This window comes from Trichomycterus rosablanca, chromosome 23 (assembly GCF_030014385.1).
Source record: "Trichomycterus rosablanca isolate fTriRos1 chromosome 23, fTriRos1.hap1, whole genome shotgun sequence".
Classification (NCBI taxonomy): domain Eukaryota; kingdom Metazoa; phylum Chordata; class Actinopteri; order Siluriformes; family Trichomycteridae; genus Trichomycterus; species Trichomycterus rosablanca.
In genome coordinates this window covers 13,134,061-13,147,212 of record NC_086010.1, presented here as the reverse complement: position 1 = coordinate 13,147,212, position 13,152 = coordinate 13,134,061, and the positions used below count along the sequence as shown (strand labels likewise).

General features: G+C 38.4%; 1 protein-coding gene across 1 annotated transcript; it reads left to right on the top strand.

Annotated features, from left to right (window-relative positions):
- The first annotated feature begins 986 nt into the window (after positions 1 to 986).
- On the top strand, positions 987 to 2,294 carry LOC134300792 (uncharacterized protein F54H12.2-like). Its single transcript, XM_062985215.1, has one exon. It carries the CDS (start codon positions 987 to 989, stop codon positions 2,292 to 2,294), a length of 1,308 nt encoding a protein of 435 aa, XP_062841285.1.
- The last annotated feature ends 10,858 nt before the right edge of the window (positions 2,295 to 13,152 follow it).

The following is a 13,152-nucleotide window of genomic DNA, read 5'->3' as shown; positions in this document are numbered from 1 at the left end:
ATAGAACAAAACTAACTAAGCCCCTCGATTTAAAAGGTGACTGGAAAGTAGGTGTGTTAGAGTTTCAGTACCCACGAACATGGAAGACATTTTGCGAGACAGATGCCACATTTAGTGTAAATGACAAAAAATTGGGTAAAACAACAAAAATAATGATACCCACGGGGTATTATAACAATATACAAACACTGGTTGACGAGATTAACATTCATATAGCAGAACATTCGATAGTTCTTGGTTATGACCAAATAAGACACAAGGTTTTTATTAAGACACGGTATGATATAGGGCTGAAATTTTATGGTAAACTAGCCATCATTTTAGGTTTTACATCTGGGGTCTTACTAGACCCCAGATCTTACAGATATCTTCGGATATCTGTAAGATATTGTAAGATATCTTACAGATAAACGATATCGCCATAGAAGTGAAAACTGACCAGAACCAACACGTACATTTTTGCTACGGGAAAGTGGTTGTAAAGCTACATTTTAGACCTGTAAAACAAACAATTAGGTTTTGAAAATGGATACTTTCAACAGACAAGCTATGGACCCAGAACGTTACATTTCTTACTATCAAAATCAGGCCGGAGGCCTCATGCCTGGCTATACAGGTAGTCCGGCAATGTATGGAGCCGGTTTTGGAGGGATTTTTTGAAATTTATTCAGAATGGCTATACCGTTGTTCAAGAGAGGATTTAGTATAGCCAAACCACATCTAAAAACAGCCGCTAAAAACATTGTGAGTGATGTAGTCAGCAATGGTCTGTCGCGTGTGATGGAGCACAATCACAATCAAGATGGTTCGGGCATGTTGGTGATGGCTCGGAAATCTGTAAAACGACCACCTGGTAAGAGGCGTGGCTGTCCTGCTAAGAAAACCAAGCGTACGACAAAAAAACACATAGTGTCAAAAAGGAAGAGAAAGGGTAAACAGAAGCGGGTCCCATTCAGCAGAAAGACTTTGAATACCATATTCTAATCATGGCTCTACTTCATCGTATGTCTGAAGAGTGTATTAAATCAGAACTGGATTTGTTTACAGTACCTTTAACACAAACAGCTATAGAGAAAAGTACCTATGTCGAAATCCCGCCGTTGTCAGCAATATCCGACACAGCTCCATTGGAGTTTTTCATAGCTGGACATGGTGAAGATTATACGGATCTAAATAACACACTCTTGTACCTGCGTCTTAAAATCACAAGACCTGATGGAACCGACATCGATGATGGTGCAGCTGTGGGGTTGATAAACTATCCAGGTGCTACAATATTTTCACAGGTCGATGTGTCACTAGGCGACAGGCTGATATCGCAGAGTTCAAGTACATACCCATACCGTAGCATAATAGAATGTCTCGCCAACTATGGGAAAGATACCCTAGAAACTGTTTTTTCTGCGGGGCTATTTTATCAGGACACGGCGGGGCATATGGACGAAACAAACCCTGCAGGGAACAACCTAGGCTTGACAACGAGGGCAGCATTTACAGATGGTAGCAATGTAGTGGAACTGTTGACCCCTATTCATAGCGACATATTTTTTCAGGAGAAATTGATGCTTAATGGTGTTGATATAAAAATTCGAATGACACGCTGTAAGGATGAATTTTGCCTAATGCGGAATGATGCGTTAGCATACAAAGTCAATATTCTCTCAGCATCATTATTTGTTAAAAAAGTGTCTGTGTCACCGGGTGTAAGGCTGGGTCATGCACAGGCCTTGTTGTCGACAACCGCTAAATACCCTATTGATAGAGTGTGTGTAAAAATTTTTTCAATACCTGTTGGGACACGCGTCTCTAATCATGAAAATTTATTTTTAGGAACGTTACCAAAGTCGATCATTTTGTGTATGGTGGAAAACCAGGCTTTTACGGGTGCTTATAATAGGAACCCATTTGCATTTAAACATTATGATTTGGAGTTTCTAGCCGTCTATTTAGACGGACAACAATTTCCATCTAAACCACATCAACCTGATTTCCAATCCGGCTCGGCAGTGCGAGAGTTCTTCCAGTTAGCCCTCGCGTCAGGAAGACATTTGAAAAACCAAGCTCTGTCTATTAATAGACAGGAATTCTTACAGGGCTACACACTGTATGCGTTTAATCTCACACCTGATGAAGAATGCGGTCAACATGTGTCCTTGGTCAAATCGGGTAATATTAGATTGGAGGCCCGTTTCAGACAACCACTACCACATACTGTAAATTTGATTGTGTACGCCGTTTTTGATAGTATCATCGAAGTGTCTAACCGAAGACAAGTTTTGGTGGATTTTTACTGATGAATACTTTAGAACTGACAGCTGTCATGGATAAAGTGACCGTCAATACACATTTTCTCGGTGTGTTAGCATGCGACCAATTACCTACAAATGTTATAAGGAAATTACCAACAATGACGATTATTAATACACACACATCTGATCTTCCTGGCGAACACTGGTTAGCCGTATACATAAACGAAGATCGTGTTGGGTATTTTTTTGACAGTTTTGGAAACGCTCCAGACTATGAAATGTTTTCTAAACTGATTAGTGATTTTCTTAAAACCTCGTGCATAACACAATATTATTCTAACAGACAAGTACAAGCCATCACATCAAGCACATGCGGGCAACACTGTGTGTTTTTTCTATACCACATGGTTAAAGGGTACCGTTATGAAGAAGTGATGTCCAAATATGGTTTTGATTTAGTAAAAAATGACAAAATGGTGTCAACTTTTGTGAAACACATGTATCCATGTATTTGTAAAAACAGATTGTTTAATTGTATACAACATGTTCAAAAAGGAGAGATGTTTATTGTATAACATATTATTCTCTGTGTGTAATGTAAAAGTTGTTAAATAAAAAACAAACAATGCAAATATTTTTAACTTTGACTCATTTATTTACAAATATACACAATGTAACAACAGTAAACAACAAATTATTGTTTTTCAAACATTGTGAAAAAGAATATTTACATAAACATGTAAACAATATACACAGCAATAATATACAACATTTAAAAAGAAAATTAAAAGTTTAACCAATTACAGCCATCTAGAGCGGGTGAGACAAATAATCTGGGGGTTTCGACAGTCTTAACAGGTGATACGTCGCTCAACGGCGTTGCATAATCAGCAGACGTTTTATTTTTTAACAAATTAATTTTTTGTCTGACATATTTGTTTGGTATTGTAGAAAGAGGTATGTTTAAAACAGCAAAAGCCTCTAGAAACTCACCCCAGCCCTGTGGTCTACGATCATCACTAACCCTGTGTGGGGCAGTGATGCTTTTTACCAGGTCCAGTATATGTGACCCAGGGATCGTACGTCCGTTTAAGACAAACTCTCCCGAATCATTCCAGGAAGACACATCTTTTGACTTAGACATTTTATCTAAAACATACTGAACATTCCGCCTACTTCGAACTGGTACATTTCTAAGAACATCGCTGATTACAGAATTTTCATCACCGGTATGGTCAATAACATTTGTTTCCTTATTAACATTATCCACGAGCGGTAACGTCAGTGTTAAAGACTTGGTCTCCATATCACGGTGTTTAGCAACAGCTAAATATCTCTGCAAGACAGCCGTATAAAACTTGGCCTTCTCATGGGGGTCTAGATCGCTCCTAGCCAAAATATTTCTAATCGACGAGTCCAAGTCATTTTCCACAAATTTACTGATAACACCACGGTTGTCATCGTTCTTTAACTTATCCAGCTGGTGTTGCGGTACCAGAAAAAAATTTTCAGCAAACTCCATCTCTATAGTCTGGATGTTATCAAACTTGTTATAAATGGTAAAGCAACACTTAACAATGGTAGAAGAAAACCTCCTTTCTGATTAATTACTTTCTTTTTCCGTGAAACGCAAACTTTTTTATCAGCAAAAAATTTAATTTCAGTCTTTTTCTTTTTTAACGTACGATATTGTTTGGGTGTGAGAGGTATGGTACCGTTAAGCACGTTAAGAGCTACTTTACACAGAGTTAAGATGAGCTCATTAGATGCTGTTTGTAAAATAACACGTCTCTGCGCCGGTTTAGCTTTAAATAAAAGTTTAAGAAGCGGTAGGTTTTTATATAGTCTGTCCGACATGTTGGTCTAGCGACGTTTTTTCTGAATGTAAACAACAGGCGTGTTTGAAAGCAGATCTGTTCTGAGACGAAAGTTTTCAGGTGTCTTTGCTTTATAATCAATCAAAAGGTGGCCGAACGGTTTACCTACAGCATTTTGAAAACACTCCATGAAAAATTTGGTATTGCCGGGGTACATCTGTCTACCTAATACACAAATCTGATTGTTGTCTCTAGGATTTTTAAATAATATGAGATAGTTTGTGTTCAAACTAATTGTCCTGCTAGATTTTCCTTGAAAAAACAAATTTTGCATTAGGTAAACGGCGCTTAAATTTCTATGGTGTACATACTGTGTAAAAACCTTTTCCACCTCTGCATTATTGCTAGCATCTTTCATAACATCATCAATTATTAACAAATTATTTCTGTTAAGCGGTAGAAGTGTGTCATCATTTAGTGATGTTGGTATTCCTTGAACAAAATTAATATTTCTTATTTTTAACATTTCATCATAAAGGGGTTGCCAACAGTCATAAATATACACGATGTTCTCTATTTTCTTTGAAATCAACTCATCAGTACGCTCAATCAATTGTTTTACAAAAAATGTTTTTCCGGAATTTGATGGGCCACTTATTACACATGAAAACGGATGTTGTAATCTGAAATCAAAAACATCTACATCTATAACCCCACGATAGCCCTGAACGTCTTTAGTATCCATAGGGGAGTGTTGAAAAGTCAGACAACAGGACGCGTTTGTTGTACACCACTTTGAATCGTTTCACTACTGACTTGTTTTTCAGTGTGAGGTTCTTTTTATTTCTCACTATACCGTCTGCACGAGCGAGTATGTGTCGACTACTATCGCGGTTTGTTTCATAATGATCAACAAGGTCTATGAGTGTGTCGAGTCTGATGACTTTTGAGTTTTCAGAATTTAGTGTGATTCCTTTAGCCTTCATACATGTTTTACCACCAGCTGTAAGATAACCATATGTCTTAGGGCCACCCGAACAAAACTCGATAATGTGGTCGCCGCCACCAATCTCGTCTGTCAAATCACCCAAGTATGGACCCAGAGGGGGATCCCAATCACCTTCACGAGAAACAAAAATAACACTGTCTGTGTCACTATACAACAATCTGTCACCTAATCTATCCATTAAACTGTACAATTCTAAACGAGCGTGTGCAGTTGTGAATGCACCAAGAAATACATTAATGTCACGTGTTGGACAACTGTCTCCAGCTGAGTAGCACCACTGTATCAAGGCTGTAGTGTCAGACACAAATGAAAAGTGTTTAACATCATAACCATCACCAAAGATATGCTGTGAAAATCGTTCAGGATCTACCAACAGTTCAGAGACCGGCAAGTTTTCCCTCATTGAAAACCGACCCCACAAACTATTCAATAACAATTTATTAATAGAACGACGAGCCTGGTTAAGACATATTTTGTCTGGATTCAGTTGAATATTTTCTTTTTCAAAATAGTCCCTGATGTATTCGGCCTTATCTTCCTCTGTGACAGCATACGCCGGATAACCACTAGCCTCCTGTTTGTACTGTAAGAATGTCTTTACATACTCACAGAATAATGTCTCTGAACGTTCTGGAAAATGCCAAACCTCATGGATTTTTGTCACCACATATCCTTTCTCAATAGCCTTCAACAATTCAATACTGACCCAAGTACCAGTGATGGATCGATCAACATCGCTATGCACACATGTATGTGTCTGGTTTTCCAACTCGACACAAGATAGACACAACGGAAACATTAATTTGCCATTACAACGGTACGGCAAAACAGGGTGTAAGAGTTTTCTTGGGGTTCGTACAGTTGCTTTGACTAGACCATAATATTCGTCAAGAGGGCGGAAGTCTTTAAATATTATCTCAGGGTGCCCAACGGGATATGTTTTCTTGGCCTGACAGGCTGGGTACAAACTGGTAAAGTCTACATATCTGATTTTCTCGCCATTTTTTGCTTTGTAGTACAATTTGTAAGCATTTGTTCGACCGCCAAAGAGTGCATCTCTTGGTTTGAGTCGCTCAGGAACTGTGTAATTAGACATAAAGGCAATGACATCCGAATTACTCCTCTTGGCCTTTACCCACTGACATTCCCACATAACTTCTACATCTAGACCATACGCCCTAACAAGCACCTCAACCTTGGTGTCAAACTGTTTTCGCAATTCACCATACAAAACTTTTGACATAGGATGTGGCTGGTTCGGTCTGTAACGACATTCGTGACCATGGTGCATACAACCATTAAATTCTAAGACTTTTCGTACACCGTCTTTTTCATAATAACCATCCACATAATATGCACCAAACTTCATTTCACCATGAGTTAGGGCGTGTTGCACATCAACATTGCGTGTGTGCTTAACGTATTCAAGCCACTCGATCGAAACATTCGAGAATGTCTTGTGTTGTGTAATGTACGCGTTATTGTGTGTCAGCGCTATCGTATCTTTTGGTAGAAAATGTGTCTTGTACACAGCCATGCAACACGACGCTAACGTCGTATAATTGAATGGGTCTAGCTTTGTACATTGTATGAACTCATCACGATACTTGATACAAGCTTCACGCAGTAAAACGACATCATTCCGTCCATAAACATACAATTCCTTTTTAAAGTCAAACACACCACCAAAGACCGTGTTGTACCATTCGTCAAACTCATGTTTGTCTTTGTCATTCATTGTGTCATATCCATAATAACTTTTTTCAGGGTACGGCCCTACATAGTCATCATTACTTTTTAAATTAAATTTGTGTGGAAAATACCCTTTCTCATCACATGTCAAATTTAGGGCCGATGTTGTTTTTGCCAGACGCATAGGGATAAAAGAGTATGAATCTATGTATCTTTGTTTATAGGTTTCGTCATACATTGCAATCAGTCTACACCCCATCATTGTGATTTTTAACGCGATCCCCACTTTCGAAAAATATTCCAATAATAGGAAATTGTCAAAACCAGCGGCATTGTGTGCTAACCACGTGTAACCCTGATATTTGGGCTGTCTAAACTTTTTGACAAGTTTCTCTATACAGTCAGATCCATCAGCTGTGAATTCGTCACTGTCAAATGTAATTGCACAGACAAAATTAGCTTCGTGCTTACCATTTTCAAATCGTGTCTCAAAGTCAAAAAAGATGTACGTATTGCTAGGTTCTTTTAATTTGAGTGGCTGTATGTAACACTCGTGCTTGGTATCTGAAATTAAATCTTCACCACAATGAATACAACGGTCCGACAAACACCTGTGGGGTTTTGGCTTTGTCAAACTGATAACGACGACCACATTTTTTACAATACTTGGTCAGGTCGCATGAGGATGCCATTACGCCGGAGGTAGGCTGTGGTGTTTGTGCTTTATGTTTTTCATAACAGTATACAGATTTACAGTAGCGTGAGCAGGTTTCGCAGTATTTGGTATGTTTGGGGTATTTGTGACACATAGCGTCTTGACACACATCACATCGATATTTACAACCGTGATCTCGGGCACTTGTGTAGCCTCTATAACAAAACGTACAAACATACGACACACCCATGAATGCTTTCAAATTTTTTATCATGTAGTAATGACCATCATGGAGGTACAAAAACACCGTCTTGGTGTGCGGTCTGTCGCTAGTTTGATACTTCTCTAAATCACCCGAAATACTCTTGTGAAAAACAACTATCTTCACACCATACTTACATTCAAAACGGCCTATGTCATTAAACCCAACTCTATGATCCTGAGAAAAGCCAGCATCAGTCTGCTGTTGTTTAGCTATAGTTTCTAACGTGTTATATGTGGCGTTTGGGTTTAGAAATGATGCAATACAAATTGCAAAGCACAAGTTATTTGAGACATTTGTTGGACAGAAAAGATTCAACCTGTTTTTTTCAATCACCTGGTTGTGTGCTAGGTCACGAACCTTACGACGAACACCACCATTTTTACACATGGCTATCGAGACAATCAAAACCAAACTATCGTCTGTTCTAATACAACGGTTACTCTGCATAACTCTTTCAATAGCATCTGAAAACCTATCTACACTGTAACCGTCTCTTGAAGACAACACCGTATTAACATCAGATGTTAAACTACATCCTCTTAGAGTAATGTCAATAACACCACCATCAACAGCTAACAACCTGGAGAACGACACAATTTCTGCTAGTGTATTGTGTATGTATAATGTGTATGACGCCATATCTGTGGTTGGCGCATCACGTAAACTCAATGACCTGTGTAGTACAATACTGTTAAACCGACACCTAGGCACTACCGTATAATCACCAACGATGCCACCAACTCGTGCTAACCTCGCTATATTGTCTTCCGACAACCCAAAGTTATGTGCTGTTGGATTGAGTGGCGGGTATCCGTGTGTCAGCATCCCGCCTCCTGTCTGTTCTATGTTTATGTGTTGTGTGTTACTTTCTAGTTTGGCTATAGCCAAGACATACTCATTGTTTAGACACGCAGCTTGCTCGGCATGAGACATAAGATGGAAGGCTTCAAAAATTGTATCATTACATGTTAAATCTATCGTTTGCTCGCAACCACTATCCAACCTGCAACGTTTTGCAGATGTTTCTTGTGAAGTTTGGCAACTATTTGTTAACCAAGCATCCAATGTATTTTGCAAAAAAACATGGGTGCTTCTATCATTAATATTAGAACTGTTTTGTGAAATATTTTGAATAACATTTTCGAGCTCTAACACGGCTGTTGTATACTGATGGTTAAGACAAGCTGCTTGCTCCTCATGAGACATTTGCTGGAAAATTTTAAAAGCAGGGTCATTGCTTGTGTCGTTGTCTGACCCCAAAAACCTTTTAGACGTCATTTTATTTATGCCAAAAATAATGCTGATATGTAATTGTTTGAGCTTTGTACTGATGATCTGATTTATTTAAAACTTTAAACAACAACAGTTAACAATACAATAACTATAACAACAACAACAACTAAAACAACAACAACAATTATTTAGAACCTGATGGACCTGCTATTGGAATTAACGATGATACTTTTAATTGTAAAAAACGGTTTAAATTGTACAATGTATTGTATACGCTGCTATTGTGCGATGCCTGTTCCTTCCGTAATTTTTGGTTTTCTACAAATAAATTTGAAATGGTTTGTTGCATGTCACCAATTACATGTCCTAAATTAGAAATCGTAGATTTTAAGCACACAATTTCTTTTCGAAATGTATTGTCTGTTTTGCGTTTTAGTGCGGCTTGTCTACGCTGCTCGATGGCTATTTTACACACATTCAGTACCAGACTCGACTCATAAAACTTGGTAGAATTGGCAGCGCTAACCTGATGTTGTCTCTCGTGTGATTGATTAGGCTTCAAATCACCATCATCGGCGTTGTCTCTAGCATCGTGCAGCGCTTCGGGAAGCACGAACCGTACGATTGGAGAGTCAAAATCCGTAAAGCTGTTATCGTTCCATGTTTTCAACAGGCCGTCTGTCCATTCAAAGTTGCTCTGGTCTGTGTCAACTCGGGGCTCGTGCTCCAGCAAGGGCTCGTCGTTCAAATCTAAAAACAAATTACATATTAATATACTTTCACACGCATACCTTAAGTAACAAACTATGAACAGTATTTCGTTTGTATTTTTCTTACCAACTCGTTCGCCGCCGTCTTGCAATCTAAGACGTTTTCTGCTTGGTTGTTCACATTCATATGCGTCGACGATACCGAATCGCAGAGCCGATTCACTGTCGAGTCGTTGGGGGTTTTGATCCCCCAGTGACCCCTCAGGGCTGCTAGTCGAGCATGGGTTAAAATGGCCTGGCGTGACCCTCGATACAGCCAACGGGGGCGTGTCAATTACTGCAGCAAAGCCGGGGGGGTGTTAATAAACCAGATGCCTCAACCAATCGCGTTAGACCTACTACAGAACATATAATTAGTATTACACATTAAAACACAATCAAATTATAGTATAACAAACATAACTCACCAAGCGGTTGTACAGAATTGGATGTGTCATCTGTTTCTGTAGAAATTTATGAAATATAGTGTTGAATAACGAATAAACGTCTACAACAAATAAATATTACAAATACAGAAAAAACAAACCTCCAAACAGCTGAGATAAACCCTCAATGCTTCTAATGGCTTGGATTGTTTCAAGCTCAGACATGCCTATACAACAAAAACCCTGTTAAGTAAGGAAAAACATTATAACCCCAAGAAATTCTTACAACAAAAATAACAGCATGGAAAAGTAGAATTCTGTACCAGCTACATGCTTACCAAGAATGCTGGAGTCCATTGCTGTTTTTTCAAATGGTATCCTGGGGGTCTTGATGTCTTGGAGGTCTTTGTACACGAACTAGCATGTACCCGGCTATACATACTGTTTTACCTAAAACACACCTCTTAAAATTTACATATTTAAATATTTTGTTTTCTGATTGGCTTGTCTATATGATCTATGTGTCATAAAACTTGGGACTTGTTTGTGACCCCCACTTGTTGGGTGGGTTAATACGCGTCTGGAAACCCCATTGTAGAACAGATACCCCTACCTGTCTGTCTACCTGACCACTGTTGTAAGCTTTAAACATTAACACATATAGAGACTTCGCAACTAATTGCCTTTTGATGTTGGAAATCTGTGAAACACCCCTAAACAGATAAACCATGTGGTTTGGAGTGGTAGGGGGTCTGTGGTTTTGGGTGGTTTGTTGGCCTGTGAAGAAAAACTGAAACTGTGTATCTCATTTATTTGTTTATTATACATTTTATTTTAAAATATAAATTTATATTTAGTTAGCATTAATCAAATGATGTTTGCTTTAAGACACTAACTTAAATCGCTTTTGTGTCTGTGGAGTGGTGGAATATTGTGAGGTGTGTAAGTGAATGTGGTGTATGTTTCTTTTAACAGACAATACAGGGGTATGTCATGTTACTCTTGTTCAAACACAAAATGTTATAACCCAAAAATCAAATAAGTTAATTTAGCTACCTTAAAGTGTTCACGATGACGGCTGTCATATGCGTTGACATAATCTTTTTCTCCTTGGTGCAAATCAATTGTTTCACCAACACAAGAACTAACAGTTGGAGTTGCTGAAAAATATCTAAAAAGATTTAACAGTCTGTGTAATATGGGTTTTCGCAAACCTTAGGAGCCATGTTTATGCCCCCTCACCGTTTGTGGGGTGGTGGGGATACACGTCTGGAAAGACACCCCCCTTTGTAGTAAAGATAACCGCAGTCTGTCTGCCGGTCTGACCAATGTTATAAACCTTAAACATTAACATATATAGTGACATCGCACCTAATTGCCTTTTAATGTTAGAAACCTATGAATCACCCCCCTAAACAGATAAACCATGTGTGTGGAGTGGTAGGGGGTCTGTGGTTTTGGGTGGTTTGTTGGCCTGTGAAGAAAAACTGAGTATCTCATTTATTTGTTTATTATACATTTTATTTTAAAATATAAATTTATATTTAGTTAGCATTAATCAATGATACATACTTTAAAACGATAGCTTATATCACTTATGTGTCTGAGTAGTGGTGGAGTGTTGTGTAGGTGTATGTGTATGTGTTTGATGTTTCTTTTAACAGACAAAACAATGCTTGCCTCTTTACTCTTTATTAGACCTACAATCATCGTAAGCCAAAGAATCAAATAGGTTTTATTTTAACTTTCCTTAAAATACTTGCCATGCATACTACCAACGCATTGACATATCTTTTTCTCATTGATGCAAAACCGATTTGGCTTCACGAACACTAGGCCTAACAATAGTGTTGCTGTAAAATACTTAAAATGTGTCTGATTTACATATACGTTAGCCATTTTAAAGCTTTTTGCCCTAGAATTCCAACAGTATACGGCTGCTTAAACACTATATACAGACATTGTTACAAAATGGGGTTTCGTAAAAACTTTAATGTTAAAAACCTAGGTGGGTGTATGTGGGTGTATGTGCGTGTGTGTGTGTGTGTGTGTGTGTGTGTGTGTGGGTTGGGTGGGTTGTGTGGGTTGGGTGGGTTGGGAGGGGTGTGTGTGGGTTGGGAGGGGTGTGTGTGTGTGTGTGTGTGTTTATGCTTGTTGTGTTGGCCTGTGAAGAAAAACTAAGTATCTCATTTATTTAAAATATAATTTTATATTTAGTTGGTATTAATCAAATGATGTTTGCTTTAAGACACCAACATAAATCGCTTTTTCACTGAGTAGTGTGTAGTGTGCTAGGGGTGGGAGGGCGAGTGGGTGGGAGAGGTGGATGGGATGGGAGAGGTGAGATGAGATGGGAGTGGTAGGTGGGATGGGAGAGGCGGGACGGGTGGGCGTTCCATACTATGTCAGTCAACATAACCTGTCAATCAAACTAGCCTGATGCTCACAGAGGGGGTCATAAATCAAGGGTCATAAATCATATTTTGACAGGTAGTGCATGATACTTACTACTCACTGCAAAGTACTGTTGCTTTGTAATATTTTTGCACATTCCTATCTTTTTGATTACAGTGATTTTACAAAATGCATTTTTGCGTCAAACAAGCTCAAACGAGGAATTTTTGCACAGCTCTGTAGTGTTTTATAGTTCTTCAGCATAAGATATACTCGAAGAAGCGCATTAGGCACAATACTGTTGTGTTGTTATATTATTGCACCTTCTTATCATTTTCATTATAGTGGTTTTACAAAATGCGTCAAACAAGCTCAAAAAAGCGCTTCATACACAATTCTTTTCAGTTAGACATAAGACATTCTCGAATAAGCCCTTTAAGCACAGCTCTGTTGTGTCTTCGTGCTTAATGTTTTACTGTTGTACGTACATTCTTATTTCTTAGTTTATAATTACATTTCTAAACTCCTTTTCAGCATCAGACAACCTTATTGTCCGCATCAGACTAACAAGTTCTGTAGTGATTTATTGTTTTTTACTTTCCTATTACTTTGTTTAAAAAAAGACTGTACAATGAAGTTCCAGCATCACGCAAACTCATAGAATTGCTTTTGCCCTAGAACTTTTGTGTTGTAATACTTTTGC